This window comes from Mugil cephalus, chromosome 16 (genome assembly GCF_022458985.1).
Source record: "Mugil cephalus isolate CIBA_MC_2020 chromosome 16, CIBA_Mcephalus_1.1, whole genome shotgun sequence".
Classification (NCBI taxonomy): Eukaryota; Metazoa; Chordata; class Actinopteri; order Mugiliformes; family Mugilidae; genus Mugil; species Mugil cephalus.
The window spans coordinates 19,689,644-19,715,787 of NC_061785.1; the positions used below are offsets into that span (position 1 = coordinate 19,689,644).

At 42.8% G+C, this 26,144-nt stretch overlaps 3 protein-coding genes across 5 annotated transcripts; 1 reads left to right on the forward strand and 2 right to left on the reverse strand.

The window, feature by feature from the left end:
* Positions 1–334: 334 nt before the first annotated feature.
* Positions 335–8,220, reverse strand: pax10 (paired box 10). The gene is made up of 8 exons (XM_047608136.1): positions 8,012–8,220; positions 6,955–7,174; positions 6,581–6,775; positions 4,862–4,944; positions 4,599–4,755; positions 4,217–4,290; positions 2,310–2,442; positions 335–2,161 (listed from the first exon to the last, which is right to left on the reverse strand). The coding sequence occupies exons 2-8, from the start codon at positions 7,058–7,060 to the stop codon at positions 2,061–2,063; spliced, it is 849 nt and encodes a 282-aa protein (XP_047464092.1). The 5' UTR covers positions 7,061–7,174; positions 8,012–8,220; the 3' UTR covers positions 335–2,060.
* Positions 8,221–13,320: 5,100 nt separating this feature from the next.
* LOC125022355 (serine protease 27-like) lies at positions 13,321–17,983 on the forward strand. Of its 2 annotated transcripts, XM_047608970.1 has the most exons (7): positions 13,330–13,456; positions 13,552–13,656; positions 13,775–13,887; positions 14,060–14,136; positions 15,977–16,248; positions 17,219–17,379; positions 17,505–17,983. In XM_047608970.1, the coding sequence occupies exons 2-7, from the start codon at positions 13,611–13,613 to the stop codon at positions 17,757–17,759; spliced, it is 924 nt and encodes a 307-aa protein (XP_047464926.1). In that variant the 5' UTR covers positions 13,330–13,456; positions 13,552–13,610; the 3' UTR covers positions 17,760–17,983. The 2 variants fall into 2 exon arrangements, with proteins under 2 accessions (XP_047464925.1, XP_047464926.1); XM_047608969.1 differs by having other exon boundaries at positions 13,321–13,656.
* Positions 17,984–18,054: 71 nt separating this feature from the next.
* Positions 18,055–25,434, reverse strand: mapk7 (mitogen-activated protein kinase 7). 2 transcript variants are annotated; one of them, XM_047608967.1, is made up of 7 exons: positions 25,304–25,434; positions 23,684–23,961; positions 23,412–23,577; positions 21,129–22,654; positions 19,947–21,052; positions 19,640–19,767; positions 18,055–18,380 (listed from the first exon to the last, which is right to left on the reverse strand). In XM_047608967.1, the coding sequence occupies exons 2-7, from the start codon at positions 23,955–23,957 to the stop codon at positions 18,233–18,235; spliced, it is 3,348 nt and encodes a 1,115-aa protein (XP_047464923.1). In that variant the 5' UTR covers positions 23,958–23,961; positions 25,304–25,434; the 3' UTR covers positions 18,055–18,232. The 2 variants fall into 2 exon arrangements, with proteins under 2 accessions (XP_047464923.1, XP_047464922.1); XM_047608966.1 differs by lacking the exon at positions 25,304–25,434 and adding an exon at positions 25,153–25,292.
* Between the last annotated feature and the right edge of the window lie 710 nt (positions 25,435–26,144).

Sequence of the window (26,144 nt, forward strand, 5' to 3'; positions counted from 1 at the left end):
ATGGCTGGCCAGTTTCCGTCATGTCCACTTCATGCCACTGCCCCGTGGAAAATGAACAGCCTTTTAGCTGCTTGCCGTTCCATTGGGATAACACTACACGCCCTGTTCACGCTGCTGCCCTTTTGAAGTTGTGTGAAATATTGAATCCTGGGAAACCGAGTTTGCATTTGACTGGATTTCATTTGTATGTGTGGCTGCGGTTTGGGTTCCTGTCCACCTTAATAAAACAAAGACATTATTTTATTAATGGACTAATAAAAAATCATTTTAGGTGACTGTAGTGATATTGTGCCAAACATCTCTGACTAAAATAACACACACCATCACAATTCAATTCATATTCATTACACACGGCTTTATTTTCATTAAAGGGATCCAAGGCCTTCACAAAAGGGTTGACTCTTGGTAGCTATACAGTACTAACACAACGCACGACAACAACAAAAACAACACAAAGGACTCATTGTGTGAACGAGTGAAAAGACAAATAAATAAGAGCTGAGAGACATTTCGTATGAGATGCATCAACAAAACTGACGGAGGAAAGCGAGCAGAGGCTTGGAACTCCCTGCAGAGAACAGCAACGGCTTTTTGTACAATGCTCGGTTCACTTCTGCGAGATTGTCTGGAGCGGCCTGTTTTTCGTCATGCACAATAGTTAAAGTCGTCGCTGCCGTATGGACAGCGCTGCAGTCGCTTCGCAGCTTATCCATCCCCTCCATCGCCTGCTTTGATTGTCGGTCTCTTAAAGTGGCTGCCTTGTTTGGTGTGTAATGACGCTTGATTGTCTTCGGCTGATAGATATGTGCCATTAGTGACGTACAAAAATACCCTGCTAATCGAAGTATATTAATCACTGCTAATTTTGGTATGGAATGGCTTTAGTTGTTTTTTCACTTGCAAAAAATAGGTCCACTTCACTTTTCCGTAAAACAAAGTGAAAATTGAATATTTTCTGTATTTGTTTTCAAAAAAAAAAAATCTTGTAAATCCTATTAAAATGCCTGTTACCTATATGATTGGTGTTTCGCATTCCTATTAATTTACTTGTGCTTCAAGGATGATTTGAGTTCACAACGTGCTACATTCTTCCCTCTATTAGCATCTGACAATATTCCCACGGTAGTCACTGACGTACACGGATGTCTGTACAAAAATATGCGGTCTCGGTGTAATGTTGCTGGCAGGATAGGCAGGAGTGACACTTTTTTTTTTATTCATTTGTTGTTGTTGTTTTTTTTTTACAGTAGGTTTTTAAGTTTTAGTACAAGTGATTGCCATAAGCGAGATTTAAATCTCCACCTCGCGCAGCTTAGGCTCACCTTGCTATCACAATATCACTGAGCTGCTCAAGTAACAAGAACCTGTGGTTACACTTCACAGTACACCTGACATCTGCTGGCATTTACTTAGAACTGATGAGTCACCTATTGAAGCGTTCGCGTGTGGATGAATCGCATTCGTAACCACTTAAAGTAAACTTAAAGCCAGGGGTTTAACTTTCTTTCTCTCTCTTTCTCTTTTTATAAATAAAGTTTGTCTATGAAAATGATCAAAGCAGTTACTTAATTTCTTTGATTTTTAGAGACACGTGTCATGGTGCACTGAGGTTTAGGTGGCATTGTTTTTCCTTATTTTTGTTTAGTTTGTGAACTGAGACTAACTCCACCTTCATGCATCCTCACAGGCACTAAATCCTGACTTCAGCCTCCCACTAATCCTGCCTCTGTTTTCATCCCAAACACACCTCAAATTGATCCTAATCGTGACCTCAGCTCTATGATTAACGTGCTATCCAAAAGTAAACAGTGCAACCTAATAATACTAAGACAGTACCAGTATGACCAGAGTGCTGTTAAGTGCAACCAAAGCTGCTCTCGGCTGTATTTGTAAACATTTAAAGCATTTCGGGGTCCCGTAAACACAACGAGGCCCCTCTATATCTTTGCCCTGTGCTTTCTTAAAACCTGGGTCCCAATATTGATCTCTTGACACTATGTTTTTTTTTGTTGTTTTTTTTGACTCCGACTTCTTTTGTCATGGCATCGATTGTCTGTTGTTCACTGTAATCTGGCCCAGTATTGACCCAGGTTCTGACTCATGCTCTGCGGCTCAGTTCCTGGAACCTGGACCGGCACTGACACTCCGGGCGATATGAGCCCTGAAGGGAGGAGAAGGAGAAGAAGAAAGGTGGGCTTAGTTTTACAAGTCCAACTCACCGTGTGCTACTCAGTGAGCAGTCACGGACGAGGCGGACAGACCTAAAGCAAGCGTCTCTTAATTGCGTGTCTTTCGATTGTTACGCTCACCTGTGTTGCCGTTGGCTGAGGGCGGAGTCTGCAAATGAGGGGAGGAGTACGCCGATGAGTCAAAGCTGCGGGGTGCAGAAGGGGATGGAGGTAACATGCAGGAGTAGGAGGAGGCCGACTGGGGAGGAATAGACTGAGAGTTGACATAGGGGAGGAGAAGCGGAGAAGAGGAACGATCGATTAGATTTACATACAGAAAAAATTCAAAAAGAAATTCTCTTTTTAAATACATTGATGTGTATGGCACCATTTACTGTACATGAAGTTTGAAGACGTTTGAACTGCACGGTTTCGGTACAACCACACGGAGGTGCTAGAGTATTGGAGTGTGGAGGAAGTGTAGAGCAGCCGGTGAGAGGATTCTTTAAAAGCACTTAAATTATTTATCATTTATTTTCTGGTCTTCCTCAAGCATTCAATTAAATAATAGTATAACGTTCTGTTATTCTAGTAAACGCACTTTAACATGCTGCCGTGTTATTTCTCCGTCTATTGCTATGACTTGACGTGACATGCACCTGCACATTCCTCACCGTGACAAGTCTAAATGTATGTCATGAAAATGGTCTATTGGGCTTTTAACCACAGTGAATGACACTTCATTGAGGGAGTGGAGAGTCAGGTTACGGAGGCCCTAAGCGGTCATGAGTTCACTTATTATTTCCACCATTTTCCCATAACAAGTTAATTTCCTCTGTTTTCTCGTGATTGGAGAGAGTTCCATCACATGTGACCCGTCGTGCTGACTAAACGATGCCCTTAACACCGATAATAACAATAAAGTTTCTGGAGATCTCAAGAAAACAAAGCTTTGTTTTCCCGAGATCCTGAGAAAACACAGGAATTTAACTTGTTATCGTGGGAAAATGAAGAAAATAATATGTATGAATGCATGGCCACTTAGGGATTCCGTACTGGGTGAATATTATGATGTGAATAAGATTAATGCAAAGCCACCAACATAAATGTGGTTATAATGGTTATAATGTGTCGAAAATGCGGTGCAAAACCAGAGCAGCGTGAATGATAATGTGTTAGAAATTTCTGACACTGTGATGACACAAGCTGCTTAAATAAATAATAAATGAAAGCCTCCAGGTCGTGCAGAACACCGTCAACCGTACAGCTTGAAAACAGTTGTGATTTCTATAAACAATGGAAAGTCCGCCAAGGTCTTAGATGTCCACGGCTCATTTGCATTAAGCACAGGGTGTGCAACCAACGACAAACAGACCTGTGATTTGAGAGTTAACGCAGACTAGAAATAGGGGTAGACACTGTGACAAAACATTTTTCTTTTTTTTTAAATGTCAACCTTCCAGTTGTCAATTTTAAAACATGGAGCTCGACTGAGCCTATGGGGTTGTAGAGATATCCAGATGAAGGCCTCAAGATCTGGGAGATCAGTGAAACTAAAAGCTCTTTTCAGGAGTTAATATAGACAGTATAACTACATTAATCCAATCATTTGAAGATGTTTCATATTAAATAAGCTCAAAGCATTAAATGTGAGCACTTTGGCTTCAGTCGATGATCAAATAAATGAATTAATCTCTAATACTACAATCATTTCCTATATTTGGATTTTCTACTTACTTCTTTTTTCAGTATTTTTATAATGTAAAGTGATATAATTTATATCGTTAATAATAATAATTAATTTATCTTAATATAACTGAGAGCAATTATAACTGATAATGAGAAGAAGAATAAATGATGTGTTACTGTTAAACTATTAATATTAATTTTCAGTTCTGATATGTTATGTATTTAATTCCACATTTAGTTTCATTCTCGTTGCCTTTAGGCCCCAGAGGTGATAATACACAGATTGCGCTCTGCGATGACGACTTTGTTTTGCTATAGTTTGGAGGGTGCTGATGAATGATGAATGATGAATGTCCAACCTGGACTCCAGATGAGAAAACTGACAGCGAGCTGTAGCTGGGCAGAGACGACTCAGCCTGACTCAACATGGACCCTGGAGAGAGAGGGAGGGAGAGAGAGAGAGAGAGAGAGAGAGGGAGAGAGCACGCACACACATTTACTCACATGTGACGTGCATCTCGCAGTGGAAGCGTTTGAATATAGATGCGCCCTAATGGAAGAACTCTAATGGTTTGCTTGTCTGCAAATGTCAAACAGGGGACGTTTGAGGTTTCTAATTATGAGGCACTAAAATATTCCTGTCACCAAATACATAAATCATAGAGAGCAAATGTAAATGTTGCTTTCCACCGGCGCGCTGAACGCATGCACTGCAGCCAGAGAACATGACTGGATGTTTACCTGAAGTGCTGCCGTGCTGCTGATGGTAGACGGACGTGTTGAAGGACGTGCTCAGGGGGGCCTGGCTCTGTGAGCAAGAAGTCACACCACCCGACCTCCTTTGATTCCGCAGCTTCTCCTCCCTCCTCCACTTGGCTCTTCGATTTGAAAACCACACCTGTCAATCAATCACACCCCTGTCAGGCCCGTCGGTCGTGCAGCGATACTTGGGAAAGCTCTGGGTTTCGTTTAAACGCTGCCGCCTGACTGTGGGGCGTCCTCACCTGTATCCTGGCCTCGGGTAAATCGATCTTGTTCGCCAATCTCTCCCTCGCAAAAACATCTGGGTAATGTGTCCTTTCGAACTCTGCGGAAGATATTCACGAACGTCAAACACACGGCGTGAGCCTTGATCAGGGGCGACGGCACTGAAACGGAAAGCTGCTCGTCTGATAGGTCTTTCCGTGTGGCCTTCAGGTGTGTTAGACTCAGTAGATTTTTTTTTTTAGGATAAAAATACAGTTTTACACAGAATAAATCACAAGTTAATTTTGATATACACCAACTTCCTTACAAGGTGTTTACTGCTTAACATCAGGCCTGCTAATTATATTTCCATGCAACATACAAATCCTGGAAGCTGAGCTGTACCCTTACAACCATATTTGAAATATTTATCTGTTGCACTTTGTGTGAATTATTCATCATTATAGAGCACGCAGAAAGTTCAAATGAAAGGATTCAAGTTGAGAAGCTGCCTAAGCACTTTATTTCAAAGAAGGCTGACTAAAACTAAAATCAGGAAACATCCTTTCATACTTGTCATTTGTTACTTTTCTACCATTATCCCAGCAGCTTCAGCATTTAGCACTATTATGATCGCTGTTTAACAACGGCTTACTGCAAGTGAATGGCTGACTGAACGTCTTTGAGTTCACCGAAGCCCTTTCTGTTTCAGCGAATCATTTCTCATCGCGGCAGTTAATTTATAGTTGACGAACCGCTGACATTTTTGTTGTTGACAGGTCGAAACAAGAATCTGCACCACCCTCTAAGTGACAGACTGAGTCATCCTGATGAACTCTGGAGTTTCAAGTTTACTAAGGGAGACGTCTTTATGGATTGAAGTGTCTGCGCTTGCGACGCTCGCCATCAGTCCCCCGTGTCAATGACATGCTAATAGAAAAGCGGAACAAATGAATCGGTTTACGCGTGGAGGAGGATTATTTAATACTTTCAGAGGATAAAGCTAAACATATGACACATTCTGTTAATAACTAAGTTCCCGCCCTAAAACATGAAGCACATATCCACCATATCAAAGGAAGGCTGTAAATTGAGTCTGTCTCACAAATTGTTATAATTGGCTTGGTTATAATTGGCGTCTGTGTCAACACATGATTATTATTGTGCCTTGGCTGCACACTGAGGTCAGTGTACCTCATTAATGTCATTTGCACAGAGTGACCACAGTGATACACTTCCACTCGGCTGCACAGTGGACATTGCGTCCTTATTTAGCTCAAGGGCCTTCTGCAGCCATATCCAGTCAAGGGTGGCTTTCTGATCCCTCTCAGTGGATATCAGGCGACCGGGGCCTGATCTCAGCGCATAATACAACCGCAGTAATGATGCGTTATCAAAGCTCCGCTCTACACACCGCCGGAGGCTGTTTGGAGCAAATCTGGAATGTTGGTCGAGTTTAAAATTTGCATCTGGAAGTGATGCGAATTCCTTCCTTTCAGGGATTTCTAAAAACGCTGCCCAGTTAAAGATGAACACAGCCAGATTTTGAAATTGTTTCAATTTGTTCCCCCCAGTTCAACAAAAGAGCTTGAAACAAGGCGTAAAAGGCTATAATCCTGCAACGAAGGTGTTGGCAGGGGAAAGAAGCAGCAGGACGAGCTGCGTCATGACACACTCTGGTCTGGCCCTGCGCCCATGGAGGGCAGCGATTGGCTGGGGAAGCAATGAGAGAGCTGTGCGTGCTTGCATGGCCTGACCTTTCTCCAGAGCCTCGATCTGCTCCTGGGTGAAGCTGGTCCTGTTCCTCTGCAGCTTCCTCTTGAGCTGCAGCCTCAGCTGAGACTCCTCGCCCTCGTCCCTCTCCACGGGAACTCCTCCCCCTCGGCCCGCTCCTCCTCCCCCTGCCTCTCCCCCCATGCTGCCCTCCGTGTCCAGCAGACAGCCCTCAGACACTGGCAGCGAGGAAGGTGACAAAAGAGACACGCGCGTGTCAAGAAAACTCCTGCGACGGAGCGTTACACTTCTAAAATAACAGAATGTTTGATGCATGCTTTGCGGGAGGCCGGCGAGAACGCCACAAGTGACTTGAAGTGAGCTACCGCGAAGAACTGTGTGGAAAACGCCCTCTCACCTGTGCTGTGTTGCGTCTGAACGCCGGTGGGGTCATGGTACCAGTTGTTAGGCCCGCTCCAGTTTGAGCCGCTCTGCAGGTTCAGCATGGTTAACTTCTCATACATACTATGAGCGTCCGAACCACCATGAAGGGAAGTAAAGGAGTCCCGTCCTGCGTGTGCGCTCGCCCCCTGTTTACTGTCACCTTGACTCCTCTCCCGCTCCCTCAGTCCTTCCTCCTGCGTGGGGGGTGTGAGGGTTTAGGGGCAGGAGTCAAGAGGAGAAGGAGAAGAAGAAGAAGAAGAAGAAGAAGAAGGAGGGGTCCATATCGCATGAGTTCACACATGGTTGGCATTGTGGTGAATTAGCCTCATGATGACAGACAGAAATGGAGTTAGTTACATGCTCGCTGTCAAAGCGCGTGTGTGTTATACATTGCTACGCTAGTATACCACGGGGACATAAGGTACATTAGAACCCACTCTGAAAGCCATGGCATTTATAATGCTGCCTACTTTCAGCTCTATTTATACTGGTAAACCTGAGCATGCATGCACACACGTACGCATGAAAAGACGCCCGGTTTATTCACGTAGACACACACACACACACACAGACTATAGCTTTAACGACACAATCTCCCACTAAACACGGAAACCGAGCCAATGGTTAACTTTTATAATAAACCACACAGGTGTCTCATTAAGTCATATCAGCCTAAATAAATATCTGCCCTATTCTGAGATGATTAGGAGCTATTATCAAACATCTTATCGTCATTTTAGGGGAGATTTCCTCCTTGCAGGGTAAATAAAGGAATGTAGGTCATCGCTAAGCCGAATCTCTCAAAGTGCCGCAGCGGCACGGTGTCAAAGGTCAGCATTGATTGGTTTGGGTGAAGCCACCCTAGGTCAAGAATTTATTGATCCGATTCTTGACTCAATTCCGGAAAATATTTGTGAAGACTGTTGGCGGTGACCTTGATTCCAAAGCTGAAGTCAGCGCTAAAGAAGTTACATCAGAACCGAGCGCAGCGCACTGAATTACTACCAAAGAGGTCGTTTCCGCAAACTTACCCAGCGTCCAGGTGAAACGATGCGGAGGTCCTGCGTGTTCCTCTCCTCCTCTGTGGACCTTTATTCCCCTGTTCCCCCCACGTCCCTTGTTCTCCAGCTTTGTTGACAACACTGTGTGTGTGTAAAGGAGAGAGTATGAAGAGAGATGGAGGGAGTTAGACAGGGTGAGAGAGAGTGAAAGAGGGAGAAGAGTGTGGGGGGGGGGGCTCTGGAGAGAAATGCGTCTGCGGGCACTCTTGTCCTCCAAGCGATGGGGAGAGAGAGAAAGAGGGAGAGAGAGAGGGAGGGAAAGAGAAAGAGAGAGAGAGAAAGGGAGAGGGAGCCACCGAGGGGTGACAAAGTGAGTCAACATCAGTGTCAAGTTTGAACTTAATGCCAGCGAGAGGAGGAGGGGAGGCCGAGAGAGTGGAGCATAAAGCACAGATAATGGAAAGATAGCGGATGATAAATAGATGATGGAATTCAATTTTAGCAATAAATTACACATCAATACTGAGTAAAAAAAGTCAAGTGTGTTTGAACCAGACGTGACGGTTTTAGACGAAACTCAAATTTGATTCAGTTATTATTAATAATCTTTGTCTGGCTGCTACTTAAAAGACACAATCATTAAAACCTGACATTTGATTCTGTAACTGCTGTAAACTGATGAAACCACAAACAAAGGGAACACAAGTGGGAATCATAATAATACAGAGGAAAATAATATTATATTGATTTTTCTTGGATTCACTTCTCTGTTAGAATATATCTGAAAAGTTTGAACATCTTAGTAAGAGAAATGTATATGCATTATGAGACATTTTATGATGTAGTGATATCACTCTCCAGAATATTTCATTTTATTGATTCTTTGCTCAGGTAGAGGCACTGAAATGACGTTAAATGTTATTTAAAAAAAAAAAATGATAATCATTAAAAAATATAAAAATATGGACACAATAATAGGATCATTCTATACAATGATACATATTTTTGATATTGATTTAAATCTATTTCATCACGTTCGTCATTAAACATACTTGACAACCAGATATAAAGATAAAACTTTATTTTTCAGCTCTTCAGAGTGACCAGCTTCATTTAAATGGATATTAATCTGATTCTGCTGCTAATGTCTTAAAGGAACAATTCTTTTGAATCCTCAGATATTTGCACTACTGAAGTTGCATAACTAATTTACTTGCGGACATACAGTCATCAAAGAACAAACTAATACACCCTCCTTAAATCTCGTGTTACCATGTTACGGACTGGATCAACTAAAAACCTGCTTTCTCCCAAAAAAACATTCACAACATTTGTTTGTTTGTGAGCTGCGGCCGCAAATAATGGTTTCCATTATCCATTATAAACTGCTGTTTAATTCCCCATTTGACTCGTGAGATTTAATGTTCCATAAAAGGCCAGGACATAACAACAAATGTGCATCATCATTTCCTTCAAATTCAAATTTTTTGGAATAATGAAAGATAAGAAAAAGCAATTTGATATGAGAGGCCGCAATCAGCGGTTTGGTGTTTATATTTGAGGAATGATTAAACTCCTAAGGTCTATGTGGATCTCAGGCAGCTGTCATGTACTTGCACCAGCGCTTTAGGCCTGAAAAGATGCTTTACAGGTGAGTTACAGCTTAGCTATTGTTCCCTGACAACAGACGTATTGTTCTCCTGCTTTAAGCCGTGGAACAGTAAACAAAGGCATTGTCTGGGCCCAGAGCAGGTCAGAGGACCACCATGCAGAAACCCTCTGCGATAGACACATAGGGTCTGATGTGAGGCGTAAGTAATGACGCAGGTATGACGGTATGTACGGTATAGTCAAAGAACGAGAGGCGAGCCGCACCACGGTTTAAATATATCTCTATGCAACGGAGGGAGAGAAGAAGAGAGCGACGGAAGATGGAAGTGGGGAGGCAGAGGGGGAGAGATAGAGGGAGTGAAGAGGAGGTATGTGACTTTGGGGTGGGTGTAGGGGCTTGGGGATGGGGAGGGTGCCAGCTTGTTTTATTTCCGGTTGACAAGACTTTGCGCTCCCTTTCTCTCTGTCGCTCCCTCTCTCTTTCATACTCTGCTATTCTTTCTCCGCTGCCCCCATTGCTCTGTCTCCACCCCCCTCCACCCCTCTTTCTCTGTTACTTTCCTCCAAGACGTGCCTTAGAGAACGGAAAGGACTTGACAAGTTCAAAGGTAAAAACAAGTAAGAGCAGTGGTGGAAAAAAAAAAGGATTGAAATACTCAATTAAAAGTAAAAGTCCTGCGTAAGAGACTTCACTTGAATGTAAAAAAAATGGACAAAAATTGGTGCTCATAATAAGAATAATGATATACACTACATATGCATAAACTTATAAGAAGTGTCATAATGTCACATCTGGTTGAGGTGGAGATCACTTAAGCTACTTTACATGTGTTTTACATTCCTGTAATCTTGTACAAGGCAACAAGATTATCTTATCTTTTTTATGTGTTTTCTGAATTATTTTTCCACTTTCCTTCAAAATTATATTCTGCTTTGTGTAAAACCACAGTCTAATCGAATAAATGACGAACTAGCAATATGGAAAAAGTTCCTCATTGCTGTACTTCTTTTGTTGCTCTAGAACAGATGTGCTTTGAACACAGTAATCGGTGCTAAGTGAGGCAAAGTTGAGTGATTAAACTGTACGGTTAATTGGAAACTCAACCTAAAGCCGTGATATTAACACCACACGCGCGCCCAACCTCGCCGCCCCCTTGTTTTGTAGCTGGTCCCACTTTTGTTTTTCCTTTATCCTAGACCCTAGTTGCATCTTATTGTGTTCCAGTTGTTGGAATGTGGCCTAACCTATGTGATCCCTGCGTGCTGAGTGCCATGACGTGTGTGTGTGTGTGTGTGTGTGTCTGTGTGCGTGAGAGCGTGTGAGTTCATGTGTGTGTGAGACGGGGCGTGCTTCGCTGCAAAGATTCATGTAGCTCCAGGACATGCATTTTTTTTTTTAGTGCATCTTGTTAGTTCATTCCTGTCACCTCTCTCTCCCTCCCTCTCTCTCTCTCCCTCTCTCTCGCCATCCCTTGCTTTTTCAGCGCTGAAGGGGGGGTGGGGAAGGGGAGGTGGGGTGGGGAGCGGACGGGGCCAGGAGGGGAGGCAAAGGGGGAGGCAGTGGCGGTGGAGGCAGTCGCCATGGTTACAGTGCCACGACAAATATTCATCAAGACGTTAAAATAAAAACAAACGGGAGTGCATTATAATTGCTCTTACTGACTGGCTCCAATAATGTGTTCATATATAATGAGTGAGAGGAGCAGAGTGTGGGGCATAAAGAAGACGCCGTCGATGATAACCAAAAAAAAAAAAAAAAGTGAAGATCTTCTGACCTCCGGGCAAAATGCACACACTCGCTCACATCCCAACTCTTTTTTGTGTAACTTTATTTCCCCATTACCTGCTTATGGAATTCCCTATGTGTACTTTCGTGAGTCTCTCCTTCTCTTTTCTCTTTGTCCCTCCATCTCTCGCTCTTCCTCTGCTGTTGTGTAGCCTCGGGCGATACTGTGATGTGTCCTCCCTCTGTCCCTCCCTCCCTCTCCCTCTCTCTCTGTCCCTGTCACCTTCAATTGCTCTGTGAAACTAGACACACTGCCTGGGGCAGGGAGAGGGGGAGGAAGGGAGGGATGGGGAGGGGAGGAGGCGATACAGGGAGGGAGGAAAAGAGAGAGAAAGACAGATAGCTTTATGGACAGACAGAAGGAATAAACATTTGGTGTCATGAAAAAAACAATAAAAAAAGAAAGGCAGAAAGAAACAGGATTATCGGAGGCCAGATGTGTGGCGCACGTACAATGCCAGTCAGCTGAATTAATGCCCAAGACATTTTCAAACAGGTGTAACGAACCCAAGTAATGTGGAGCTGCGCACGACAGAAAAACAAGATTAGGGAGCAGTTTGCATTGGGTGCAGACACCTGTTAAACAGGTTTGCACGTTCCACTCCTTGTTCATTGCTTCAATTTAGATGAGGAAGTTACATGAGGAAGGAGACACAAACACAACGATCAAAACAAGAGGCAAAAGGCTGCGAGAGCTAAAGGAAATGTTTTATTGAACAGAAAACGAGGAACACAGCAACACTATTGTGGAGAAGTGTGAGACGAGACGGCTGTGCCAAAATATAGTGGAAATACTATCCACAAAGCAGAGAGTAACCAAAAATAAGTACAGGTGGCACCAACCCCAAAGACTTGTGGACTCTTAGAGAAATGGTGCACTATGTTGAATATTTGTATTTGTATTAATTTGTGTTAAAGTAGAATTTGTGTTGAGTAAAACTCAAGAGCATCTAATATATATATAAATTAGGATCATAATTGCCACCACGAAGAAGATCTTTTATGCGTTAATGTTGTGCAGTATATGGTCCTCTTGTTTTTTCTCTTCTTGTCCCTCTTCCACTTTGTGGGTTTGTGAAGTGTGTATAGGGTTGAAAGGCTAAAGATTATTTGCCAGCTGGTAAAATAAAAGAGCTAAGGAGACAGGTTTCCTTTGTTTACGAATGTGGGGTTCTTGGGGATGAGAGAGCACGTATAAGAACTCGACAATTATAACTCGACAATTGGCACCAGAAACTTTCTCAGATTCGGCAAGAATTTCTGACACTGATCTTTCTTGTAATAAAGACTTTTTTTTTTAAATCCAAGAGAAGACTTGTCAGCGGTGAGCACTTCTTTTTCATCAGCACATCAATACACAACAGTTAACAAATTGTCCACAATTGTTCATACAATGCGCAATTACGTGTTAGTTTCTTTACAAAACTATGCCATGAAAGGAGGTTTAGTTCATTGTATTCTCAGTATCCACCTTATCCCTAACCCCCGTGGGCCCTTGCGTGAATTATGAACCGGATCTGGCGTTTGTTTACAGGTAAACTGTTGGCGATAAATCCACTGAATATGAACCAAGAACCATGTGAAAACACCAGCAGTCCCACGTCAAAAACAAGAAGATTCTCTCTCTCTCTCGAAAAAAAAGTCCAAACTGAAGAAGTTTTTACTTAAGCTACAAAAAGGTTAAATGCCTCAATAACGTTTGAAACGAAAAACACGGACTGCATGCTATCACTTACCAATCTATAAAAAAACATCTGCATCGAAACAGAAACAGGGAAGTGGAACTCAAGACTTCTAACTAATAAGGAGCGGGGACGTCTTACTCGGAAAACGACCTGCCTGGAAAAAACATGGAGGAGAGTCTGATTCGTCAGTTGATGCAGTTCTTCAATTTCATTGGCGCAGGTGGTTCGAGGGAGCGGGAGCAGGGTTTTAATTGGGTGTAGGTGAGCACACAGGTGACCACCTGACCGAGACTGAAGCGGTTTCTCTACACCGTAGGTTATTCAGCAGAGCCTGAACAGAAGTTCCCTTGTTGGCGAGAATACGGACAGGGAGGCGACTTCATCTAAAGAAATGTGATTTGAAAAAATGCAAAAATGATATATCTGGATTTTATGGCATGAGATAGCGCCAGTAGGACGTAAAACGTTGTTTGTTTGCTTGTAATTAGTCGTTCGCCTCTATAGTCTTATTTGGAAAATATTTGCAGTCTAACGAAACCGAGCAAAAATGTCGCCGAAATTACGGTTTCCTGCCATTTTCCTGTGCCTAGCAGGTGAGTGTCGACTTTTGTGTGTTCCCTCTCCCTCGCGCCGTGAATTACAGTTCAGCTTCCCTCATCATTTGTGACGCAGAAATGTAATCTCGGGCTTTTGTTTTTGTTTTTTGCGCAGGTATCTCGGCTTCTTACGCCCAACAGTGCGGCCGACCACCGTTAATGGAGAACAGGATTGTGGGTGGGGTGGACGCCTCACAGGGGGCTTGGCCGTGGCAGGTGGATATTCAGGTAGGTGTCCCCCTCCCCAACCAGCTGCTTTTACACCTTAACCCTCCCAATATAATCCTGTTTGCTATCATTTGCGCCTGTGGGTAGTTATACAGTGTGTGCTTTTGTTTATTTGCATGTGATGCTGAGGTGACTCACTCTTTTTCCTCCCCCTCCCCTGCTGGGCTCCCAGACAAGCGTTGGTCATATATGTGGAGGCTCCATCATCACGGAGAACTGGGTCCTATCAGCGGCACACTGTTTCCCCAAGTAAGAAAGCTCTGGTCAGGCAGAAATCTGCAGGTAAACTCCCGGCTGATCTGCAGGTTTCAAGGGGCTTGTTTTGAGTAATTTTATTGAAATTCTTGGAAGAAGGCCCCCCTGTTGGATTAAAGGCTTACAGGAAATAATTTCAACTGTGTTAACTAACTATTCTCAGTATAATAATAATAATAATAATAATAATAATAATAATAATAATAATCATTTATAGGGTGTAAGGGTGTAATCTTATGTCAGCTTTTGCAGTGCACTAGGTGTAGAGGTGGTGCAGTTTTTTTTTTTTTTTTTTTTTGTCGTGGTCATCATTTGGAGAGAAAACCAGTCCAATTAAAATTTGCTTTTTGGATGGGGAAATCCAGTCCGATGCAGATGATCGCAGGACACAATCTTGCTAATTAGGCATTAAAGTAAACTGTTTTATATTTTGTCAAATATTGGTGACTTCATTATAATATAAATAATGAAATAATAATCCAACTGTCCACATATGAGGACATAGTTTTTCAAAAACTACTACTTCCTGTTCAAAGGTGATGATTAGTTTTTATACTTCTTCGGTCCTACTGGTCCCAAATCAAGGATTATCGGATTTCTACCTTGGAGAAATAAAAAAAAAAAAAAAATGCAAACTAAAAAAAAAGCTCATGTCTCAGGATGTTAAAAAGACAAAATGGAAAGCAGAAAGAGGCCCTGGTTTATCTGAGCCAGTGAAAAGCTCCACCCTAACTCAAATAAAACACTGAAATTTAATTTTGTGCACAAGACAGGCTTATTTATATAAAATGTTTTTAGACATTTCTGGTGGAGCTCAGGATTTAGAAGCTTTGTTGCAAACCCTTCCCCTGGATAAACCTGGAATGAGTCTGAACTGTTGCGATGTGTGGAGGAGCAGAGCATTATTCACAGGCGTAGATACACATCACAGATACATCACTCTCATCTCTACTGCAGCTGCAGGTATTTGTCTGGGCGACAAACACGACATCAGCACTTGTCAAAACCCTGAATTAGCATGACCTACCTGAACAGTATTATTGTGAGATTTAGACATTGAGCTAACATGTCTTTTTTTTAAGGTGCCTGCTACATCATGTATTTTGGAAGAAATGGAAATTTATCTTGTTTTATTTAGTACTACTTATTAAAACAAACTCCAAGGCAAAGGTGGCAAATTACCACGTAAGCTCACACATACCTTTGTATGGAGGTGAATACATGTGAGCATACAATAAAGCATGAACATTGTTTTCTCTAACAGCCATGCCTTTAATACGTCCATGGGCTGTTTCCTTTCTGTAGTGTTTTCCTCTCTTTCTGGCGCTCGCCGTTGCACTCCGCTCCCCTTCATTGAAATACCGGTTTTCAGCCTCAGAAATATGCAGGGCTCGGCTCTGAACATTCCAGACAAGGAGGCAACGGCGCACAAGTCCTGTAGGACGGACCCAAAGCTCTGGCACCGTCCTCACAGCTAGTGTTCACTGCTACTGCAGAAATGAACGCAAATCTGAAGCGACTTTAGCGGAGAGCACTGAGGGGAACAAATGTGCTCTTTGTCCGGAATTCGGCCTACTCCACGACCTTCAAGTATTGGAGGGGTGAACAAATTAGGATTACGTGCGTGCCTAATAACCATTTATTTTTGCACGCCAGAACTCACAAATCCTGCAAACACTTTCTCCATTTCACACTCATTTCAAGAAATAACCTACAGCGAATAAAACCGTTCGATACTTCGTTCTGAGTTGCGACAAAATGTAAAGGTTTCATGTTTCTGGCTTAGATTTCCAGTGTAGCAGGTTTCATTCAGTGTCCTTCTGTCACCTTTCAGTCCATCTGACCTGAGCCCCTACATCATCTACGTTGGCCGCTACCAGCTGAATGGTTTCAACCGGTACGAAACGTTACACCACGCGAGACAGGTGGTGATCGCGCCCGGCTACGAGGACCCACACAACGGGAAAGATCTAGCGCTGGTAGAGCTGTCCAGCCCAATAACCTGGTCAGATCATGCCAGTCCTATCTGCTTGCCCACCGCTTCAACCCTGTTCCCAAGTAACATGTTTTGCTATGTCACTGGCTGGGGGAACATCCGGGAAGATGGTAAGGCTTGCTAAATTCCGCGCGCAACTTTTATTCGGCCATTTTGCTCTATAGCTCAAATGAAGGCAAAAGATTTACGTTCTACATTTAAGTTGGAAACAAATTTATCTGATGAATCTTGAACCAGAGCAAGGATTGCAGATTCCACGTAAATAATGTATATAGTAAGCAGTAATACGTTTTAAAAGATTTCCTCAGATACTGTTTCATACAGGTATTTTTGGATGACTAAGCTGAGCAATAGTTTTGGCTCATGCATAATTATACTGTTCCCATGCAGTACTGGAAAAAAATATAGTTTCCTGATTGGGGCTCTGATTTTTTATATATAAAATATGAAATTCAGAATTAAAAAGTGATGTTCATACGTGCAGCGTTTTGTTTTATGCACGCAGCCAAAATGTTAACCACAGTGTGAGAGCTATCTTACAATAAGTAAACAAAAGCTAGGGAGGGATCTCGGTGTGCAACAGAACACACACACACACACACACACACACACACACACACACCATGCATGAGCTGAAAAACAGTTCTGCCCTAAGAATCTTACAACTGCACCAGATCCAAAATCTTTAACCAAATTAGCTTTAAAGAAAAATGCAACACTGTCTCTGAATTGCAAGCGTAGAGATTTAGTTCCTTGTTGCTCCCACAGTTTAAATTTTCACATTGAAATTGCCTGAGGTGTTAACCGATTTGAATGAGCTATGTAGAGTTTCATGATTTGGCAACATAAAATCATATACCAGAGGAATGTAATACTGACATGATGTTCCCCCTGTGAACGTCTATTTGAAATGTAGTCTGGAAAAATTTGAAATGGAAAAATTGCTGGAACTATGTACCTAATTATACTGAACATCAGTTTGTAATTTTACATATTTTTCACAATTGCAATGTTGGTACCATAGCAAAAAGTGGTATGGTTCTTTCCTTCATCCTCTGCTGGTCCTTGTGTCCCCCTCAGTTCCTCTCCAAGGAATCGGAACTCTGCAGGAAGTACAGGTGCCAATCATCTCCCAGAGTTCATGTCAGGATATGTACCAAACGGACCCAGCGGAGCAGGTGGACATTCTGTCTGACATGATCTGTGCTGGATACCAAGAGGGCGGCAAGGACTCCTGCCAGGTACTGTTGGATCAGCTGGTAGAGCTACACAGAAGACAATGCAATTAAAAGAAGTTGCTTCTTTTCTGTCTAATTGGTGCGTACATGTTTCCCAGCGGTTTAAGTCGATTCTTTTGTCTTCGCAGGGGGATTCAGGAGGACCCCTTGTCTGCCAAATGGTAAACGGCACCTGGGTGCAGGCTGGGGTGGTGAGTTTCGGGCTGGGCTGTGCGAAGCAAAACAAACCAGGCGTGTATACCAGACTGACCAGCTACTCCAGCTTCATCCGCAGCACAATACCAGAGATCCAACTGTACGGCCGAGCCAATCATAACTGTTGTGGGGTGGTTGTCGTGTTGTTCAGCATTCTATCCGCTCTACTGACGCTGCTTCAGAGATGAGACAGTCATATCCCGAGTAGTTAAATTAGCAAAATAGTCTCGTATCTCACATGCACATTAAGCCATATTAAACTTAAAATATCTCATTTTTAGAACGCTGCATTATGAGTTTTGATATGAAGTAGTTTTGATACATTTGTACTTTACGTCAGATTTCTGAGTTAAATAAATCATGTGTTTTGTATTTGCAATAAATTGTTAATTTTATTCTTATAACCACCTCACTGCTCTGTCCATCCATTTTTTTCCAAGACTTTTATTGTTAGCTCATTAAATATCCAGTAGCAAAGACAAGTGATGATGCAGTTTTCTTTATTGCAAAGAAAGCATGTCGTAACGGTAACAAAAAGAATGCCTGGTAGTGCCTAGTAAAAAAACAAACAAACAAAAAAAGAGCTTTTAAATTAATTTGTTAAGTGTTGTTGTGATGAGAAACATTTACACAAATCCAAGTGTTGTGTTTGAGGGGAACGTCAGCCGTCAGGAGGAATGGTATCAGAGAGGATCATGGGAGATCCGAGCTGTAACTCCTGCTGCAGAGACTCCAGATCAGCCGGAGTCATGCGGTGAACCTCGCTCCAGTCAGACAACAGGGAGGCCGACAGGGGGATTGAGTCGTAACTGATGGACGAGAAGAAGAGAATGCAGAAAGAATGACAGAAAGGGACAAGACTGAAAGTCCAACTTGAAAAGAACTCATTAGATACACTGGTCACTTAATCCCCCTTCATGACTGCACTGTTAAAGTGAGTTTGTTTTCACACAAGTGGAGGGTGATTGTCCATATGTACAGTATGTCCTCAATTCAGTTCCTATTTAAAGTTAATTAAATGTGCTGCTTTGACACTTTATCAGTCATTTGTCGTGTTGCTCATTGTAAGGAAGACGTAAGATCAAGCATTAAATTAAACTAAAGCATCAAGCCTAGACTGGTCATATGTTTTTTAAAGTACAGCTTTAAGGTGTTTACATGCATCATTCAACTCTTCTCCTCCCCTTAAGTAGATACTACTAATTAGCTTTCAAGATTGTAGAGCACGGTTTTACGGCTATCATTATTGTGACAACCAGATTCAGTCATTGTGGTTTGGGTAAGCCGACGAACACTCGTTTTTGTGGACATTTTATGGACAAAACGATTAACTGAGAAACTTGCACAGAAGTAGAGAATTAATTTAACTGCTGGTTTTAGGCACAGCAATTTAACTCAAAAAGAAGGTTAAATTTGCAGAATGTAAAGGGGCAGTGTCTGGACATGGAAGAGACCTGAAATTCTATGTAGAATCACAGTATTATAGTCATGCTTTATATAGTAAAACATTTAGCAGTATTGGTATTCTAGTATTCACTTGAACAAACTGTGAATATGAATGTTGCGCCATGTGTTGAAACTGCCTTAAGGAGGAATCTCTTGGCAATTACTGATAAGAAAATCCCAAATTTTAATATACTGCACATCAGTTTCACAGACTCGTGTGAACCTGTTCTTTGACTGAACTTCTTCTGTTGCAGCTGATGTAATGAACATAGTGTATAAATGGATATCACTATGTTTATGGCTCAAAATATACAAGTTTTTACAGCATTAGTAATATCAGGTATACATGCAACACCCTTTTTACCCAAACCTTTCCAGTAGTTGCAGATTAGATCGACTAAAACCTGACTAATATTGAAATGTCTCTATACTCAGAAAATAAGAGCTGATTTAGAAAATGTTGATTAAATACAGAATTTGCTCATATTCAAAATAATGTTGGAATGGTATCATGCGTCCACACCACATAACGCTGTTTTATGAATGGGCAAAAAGGAAATTCTTCTCACGTATAATTTTTTTATCAATATAAATGTGTATATATAATTGTATTTGACCTCACCTGTCTCGGTCACAAGGTAGGTCTGTAAGAGACTGGTTGAGAAGGTCATCCAGGTCAAAGCCAACGCCGTACCCAGCCCCGCTGCCCTTTGGCGTGACCGAAAACACGGGGGGTAAAACGTCCTCTACCTGACAGAGAGGAAAGTGGAAAACTTGAGGTTAACTGAACTTTGCAACCTTTACATCAGTTCGAAGCAGGCACAAGATTGTGACTTTTAAGCGAGGTATATATATGAATAATGCTTCCGAGGGCAACAACAGAGCTCCGTCAATACAAGGAAAACACTACAATAAATCACAATGCACACCTGGGACTTTGAGAGCTGCAGTGTTACTGTATGGATGTCGGGAGCAATGGAGGGTCCTTGCTGTCCAGTATCTGTGAATCCTAAGCTGGGATGAGGCTGAGAGGGGACCCCTAAAGCTCCGCAGAGAGCGTTTGTGGTCTGTGGTCCGGTTTTATCTCCTCCAGAAGTACAAAGCTTCTCTGCTGGTCCAGCGCTTGCATTCAAAGAGCTAGGGTTGACATTATTTTGACCTCTGATTTCCACATTTCCGTTTGTCTCTCTGGTGTTTAGTGGTGGAGCTTTAGACAAAAAACTCTCTAGGGGAAGCAGCTGTGACTGAGGCTGAGAGTCAGGTTGGGTTTGGATCTGAGGTTGGAGCTGGGGCTGAAGAAAGCTTGACGAAGGAGGCTGTGGCGTCCTGTTTGGTTGTGGTTGTGGCCTCGTCTCTATTTGCTGCCCGCTCCAATTCCCCAAACAGTTGAATCCGCTTTGCCCGTTGCTCTCATTGTGAGGTTTGAGTGTGTTTTTAACAAAGCCACCAGTGACATTCATTACATCTAGCCCTCCGCTTACTGCAACAACTATGTCCGCTGGAGGCTTCCTCTGGCTCATGGAGAACAGTAATGATGGTTGCTGGTTGCTGGGAGGCTGAAATAAGCCCGGCTGGTTAGGTTTAACTTGAGACATTAACTGTTCATGAGGCTGAATCTTCCTCGCTTCCTTGTCTGTTTTATTGTGCAGTGCTCCTTGAGCGTTCTCACCAATAACTACACCCCTGTGGGAGTTCACGTTACAGTCCTTACTCTTTGTGCCATCGTTATTAGAAGTATGAGACTTCTCATTGCGGCTGTCCATCATCTTTGTCCAGCGCTGTAAAAGGCTTTTATCGTTGTCACTCAGCAAGACCCCGCCCAGCGAATCCCCCTGTTTTCCCTCTCTTCTTTCCTTTTCCTTCATTTTCCTCTCCCTCTCTCTCGCTCGCTCCTGCCTCTTCCTCCTTTTCTCCTCTCGTTCTCGCTGGCGCTCCTGGGCGGTGACTGGCCGACGCGACTCAGGAACAGACGACTGGGACGACGACACACCTCCTCCTGCGCAAGCGTCGATGCCCAGAGTAGAGGTGCCTCCATCTGCAACGAAAACATCAAACTCAGATGAAGAAGGCCTTAAGAATGACATGGGACGATGGAGCCGATAGGTACTTACCACCCCTGGCTTTATGTCTGAGAGCTGATTTCAATATGGCTGCTTTAAGTGCAGCTTTAGTATCCTCTGAAATGGCGCCTTCTTTTCTGGTTCCATCTGCAGCACATGAAGGAGGCCTGGCATTCTTGGACAATGACTGTGAAAGGGACTGAGAGAGTGACTGGGCCTGTGCCGCAGAGAGAGAAAGGGAAGGCACAGTGGCAGTGGTGGGTAGGGGTGTCATGGTCTGTGCTGGTGTTGCAGGAATGGAGTTGGGAGCCTGGGCCATGGGCCGGCTCTGGGAAGCCTGGGTGCTTGTTAGCTGCTCTTGTGCCTCACTGTCTCTCATCGTTTCTGATGGAGCATCCTGACCGGACACTGGTGTTGTTAGATCTATGGTCTCCGGCTGACCGCTGTCAGAGTTGGCGCTGGGCATGTCTACATCAACAGGGCCGCTTTCGTTCTTACTGAGAAGAGGCAAATGATGGGTCCCATGAGGCGGGGATGCGGGCTTGTTAAAGGTTTTCATCTGATTTGTAAATACATGGTTCACTTCTGCTGGTGCTTGCTCTTGCTGCTGAGTTTTCACATCTCTCATTTGGTGCTGATGTATCTGTGCTGTTTGTGAGTGTTGTGCCATAGGAACCAACGCTGATCCGGTCAGGGTGACGGATGCAGACTGAGCATTACACTGGTTACTGCTTTGTGTGGAAGTGCCGCCGTTCACCCTCGCTAACGGCCTGAACTGCAGTCTCTGACGACAGGTCTGCTTCTTCCGATGAAAGTCTTGGATCTCCATCAAAATCGCCTCCTTAATTTGCTCTTTGTTCATTGGAAGCTTGTCAAACTCAAAGTCAAAAGCTGGCACACAGATTGGCTCGTCATCTTGGTCGTGGTACTTGGACAGGTAAGGGTGCTCCAGCGCTTCTGTAACACTGATTCGTTCACGAGGGTCAAAGCGCAACATGGCCCCAAGCAGGTCCAAAGCTTGCGGTTCAGCTTGTGGGTACAGCTCCGCCAAAGGCCTAGCGGACCGCGATGGAAGACTTTGAACATAGGAGCGCACCCTGTCAGCCCTAATACCACAAATTAAACCCTCGGGAGGAGTGCCTAACACACTTAAAATGAGCTGGAGCTGGTGCACATAGTGCTTCCCGGGAAAAAGCTGCCTCCGGCCCAACATTTCAGCAAAGATGCAACCAACAGACCACAAGTCAATGGCCAAACTATAGTGATTCAGAGACAGCAGGAGTTCAGGAGCACGGTACCACCGAGTCGCCACGTATTCGGTCATGAAGGAATGAGACTCCTCAGGGTGTGAGCTGAGACCCCTTGCCATGCCGAAGTCGCCAATTTTTAACTCACAGTTTTCGTTCACCAACAGGTTGGAGGGTTTGAGGTCACGGTGGATGACGTTGGCAGAATGCACATACTTAAGGCCACGGAGGAGCTGGTACAGGAAGTAGCGTGTGTGCTCTGGGGTTAGCGTCTGGGCAGAGTGTATGATCTGGTGCAGGTCACTCTCCATGAGGTCCAGCACCACATACCTGCACATATGGGAAGCAGAAAAGTGAGTGACAGACACAGTCTGCTCACGTGGCAATAGGACTAATGTTTTCATGATGCACAAACTGAAGAAAAATGTGGACCTGTGGTGAAATATTCTAATGCTGAGTGGTAGAATGTAATCTGCGGTTACAAAAGTCCCCTCTACCTTAGACAGGCCTCAGAAAAGTTTACTGAAGCTAATAAGTCATCCAAACTGCCTTTATTTTTCATAGGTGAATTGTGAATTTCATGTGAATTAGCACATGCACCAAAAAAGGATTTTACTAGTAAGATACCACTAAGAACTATGTATTGAAATTTTCATGGCAGCATTTTTGATTTATACTTGGATGAAAAGCAAAACTACTCAAATAGACGTACACGAATCCACTTCACAGTTTGAAGCCAAACACATCTAAAATGGCTTTATAAAAGACGCACCTTTTTTCTTTAAATATTCCACTTGTCTCATATAAAGTTGCCTATAGAGTTGCTGAGTATATATAAAAAAAAAACAAGCAATAACAGAAGAATGAATACTTCTCTCTACCATTGATACAGTCTCAATGATGGTTGATGAAGGAAGAAGTTCTTTTTTGAATGAAATTTGCCTCAAAGTTTATATCTCCAGAATGTTTAGTTGTGTGTGAACATTTTGACAAATATGACAACATAATATGACATTTGACAAATATTTTAGTACTATTTAGTATTATTTGCCACCAAAGTCAGTATAAAAACAAAAAAAGTACATACACAGACTTGAAGGCAGAGTGAGGAAGGTTTGGCTGCAAGATGTCTTTGATAGCGATAATGTTGTCATGTTTGAAGTGCTTGAGAATCTTCAATTCTCGCAAGGTGCGTTTGGCATTTGTCACCACTTCAAAAGCGTTGGAGATCTTCTTTATCGCCACCTGCTGGCCTGTGAAATGTACATGTAAAACAGAGCGGAGAGCAGAGTTTGAAAGGCAACTGATTTTCCACGATCGAATTATGATTGCACTGCAGTACACGTCGGTCATCCCTACCATTGTCCCTTCTCCTGGCAGATGAAACAACTCCGTAGGCCCCAGTTCCAATGGTTTCTATGACATCATACTCCTCCCCGACGTCGAACTTCACATCTAGAGAGTGAGCTTTGAGCAAAGCAAGGTTCTTTGCTGCCGTGCTGGTGTCCGTGGTGGTGCCCGTTGCCTCGACTCCATGCTGGCTCCGGTTATCGCTGTTTTTGTCAGTGGCCATTCTTTCACTGGACACAAGAGGTCGACCATTTTTACCGTCTCCTTCCTCCTTGGTTGACATTTTTCTGAAAAAGGATCAAATGGCAAAGTGAGAGGTGTTCATTGGTATCATGTTGCAGTGGTATTGTACGGCTTGTTTTCTACAACTAGAGTTACATCAGCATGTACAATATTAGTACACTGTCAACCCTGACCTATGATTTAAAAACAAACAAACAGTCCGATGTTATTTACACTACTCATTTTGTGGATTTGGCATTGTTGTAGTTCGTTTTCTGCTGTTTAAGACAAATAGATGCGGCTGATACGATTTAAACGATTACAACTATATAAGGATATATGGTTCCTGGCATCTCAGTCAATGAGCATACAAATGCCATGCCAAATCAAGAATTACTCACGTGGACAACATAAATGTATAATTGTGGCACAGTAAGCCCGTAACACTGTAATTTGTTTTAAAGTCTGGAATAACTGATGAGCCTTAAATATCATAAAGTTTACCAGTTGGTTGATCAAAAAATAATCAAATTACTGATTTGGTCACTTTTCTTTCCAATTGCTTGCCCCAGTTTCTTAGAAGTTATATTTAAACGCATAACTTAATATTTTAAACAATTGTTTCTTTTGGCTTTGGGGTGTTATAACACTTAATAGACAAAATTACAGATCATTTATTCAATAGTATTATACTGAAAATGTAGTTCTGGATAAATGGCATCTATTGGGGTTAATATTTGCACTACTTGGAAACTATCTTACTGGTAGCTGCAAAGAACCACAAAGTAAAACCTTTTTTTCCACTGACTTTCCCTGATGAGTGGTCAATTCCCGGGACCCCAAGGAGACACCTCAGGTGTGTTTACGCCAAGTTAAGTCACGTGGTGCTAAGGTCAACCGAGATTGAGCCATTATCCCACAGGTAAAACTTCGCTTGATTGAAATAAAAACGGCAGTTTTAAAGTCTTTGAGTTGATAAGGCAGGTATTTCACGTTTAAATAAACTGACTGTGAAGATGAAATGATGGGACAGAAACGAGGTGTGACCAACACACATCGCCCAGTAACTTCACACTGGTTAGGCCTGGCGGTGAACGGTCCAAAACCTGTAGCTCTCACTCAAACGACCTCTCCACATCATCAGCCTTCGTATACGTCGCTAGAGGATAAACTCGCGAGTAGCTATATATAAGACGCTAATTATTGTACTACGCGTTGATAAATAAACACACTATATGAGATAGACGCACCCTTACCAGCCTTCTTGACGCAGGGGCGTAGGCTAGTCAACGTTACCTGAAGCTCTGTCTTTCAAGAAACGTTACTCTTAAACCCTGTCTTTCTCGGTTTTTGGACACAAACGGCACAGCACAGGTATGTGACCCACATAACGGAACAAACATTCACCTTGTGACCCAACCGCAACATCCGGATTTATGTTTTTGATCATGTAAAAGCGTAGCGATCTCTTGTTTTTGTCTGCCGCTTCCTCGTGCAGTTCCGCGTTGGGTTTGAGCGGCATGTGGCGGACCAATGAGGTGGCGTGACGTCGGGAAGGCCGTCCAATAGGAGCGGCGGTCATGTGTGGGGGGCGGGTCAACATCGTAAATAGTAGGGTCCCTGTTTTATTTAATTTTATTTATTTATTTTATAGGCAGCCGTTTTCCACAATTTAATTACTTTGGGAGGGGCAGTATATGGACCACATTACGTGATGCACTGCATATGTTTGAGGTATTAGAAGAATAACAAATACCAATACTAAAAATACTAATATTACGACTACTTCTATTACTAATAATGACAGCAATAATATTAATTGTTATACGTAATCAGTTAAGCAGGAAAAGAAAGACAGGACGAAAAAAGAAAAGAATAACTCGATTTTGACTTTTTAAGACACACAGTAAAATGGCATGGTTTAAAACAATTTGATTGAAACGACTTAATTTCGCCATTTCCGTCACGGATCGGATATGAGATAATAACGCAGTGAAGTAAACCAAATGACGATGGACACATTTGCAAGTGCTCTACTCAGTTTTTCCTAATTGTGAGTAAATATCCTAAAAACTTAATGATATTACTTATGTAATGCATAATGTAGAGTAAATGCAAATATAATCTGCAATTCCGTCACTGAGGGGCAAATAAAGGTTTTGTATTCTATAAACTGTATTAGTAGTGTATTGTAAAGTTTTTTGCTTTGACGCAACATAAAACCTGCAGTGGCCTCGTCAAAAATTTC

What these genes read in the sequence shown, in the direction of transcription:
- LOC125022355 (XM_047608969.1), top strand. Translation starts at nt 13,611, where the DNA reads ATGTCGCCGAAATTACGGTTTCCTGCCATTTTCCTGTGCCTAGCAG. An exon ending in CGTGGCAGGTGGATATTCAG is followed by an intron (nt 13,888 to 14,059) that starts GTAGGTGTCCCC and finishes CTGGGCTCCCAG; the next exon opens with ACAAGCGTTGGTCATATATG. An exon ending in GGGGAACATCCGGGAAGATG is followed by an intron (nt 16,249 to 17,218) that starts GTAAGGCTTGCT and finishes TGTCCCCCTCAG; the next exon opens with TTCCTCTCCAAGGAATCGGA.
- pax10 (XM_047608136.1), bottom strand. Translation starts at nt 7,060, where the DNA reads ATGTATGAGAAGTTAACCATGCTGAACCTGCAGAGCGGCTCAAACTGG. An exon ending in TCAGACGCAACACAGCACAG is followed by an intron (nt 6,776 to 6,954) that starts GTGAGAGGGCGT and finishes CCTCGCTGCCAG; the next exon opens with TGTCTGAGGGCTGTCTGCTG. An exon ending in GCAGCACGGCAGCACTTCAG is followed by an intron (nt 4,291 to 4,598) that starts GTAAACATCCAG and finishes CTCTCTCTCCAG; the next exon opens with GGTCCATGTTGAGTCAGGCT.
- mapk7 (XM_047608967.1), bottom strand. Translation starts at nt 23,957, where the DNA reads ATGTCAACCAAGGAGGAAGGAGACGGTAAAAATGGTCGACCTCTTGTG. An exon ending in CACTCTGCCTTCAAGTCTGT is followed by an intron (nt 22,655 to 23,411) that starts GTATGTACTTTT and finishes CCATATGTGCAG; the next exon opens with GTATGTGGTGCTGGACCTCA. An exon ending in TGCAGCTCTCAAAGTCCCAG is followed by an intron (nt 19,768 to 19,946) that starts GTGTGCATTGTG and finishes CCTCTCTGTCAG; the next exon opens with GTAGAGGACGTTTTACCCCC.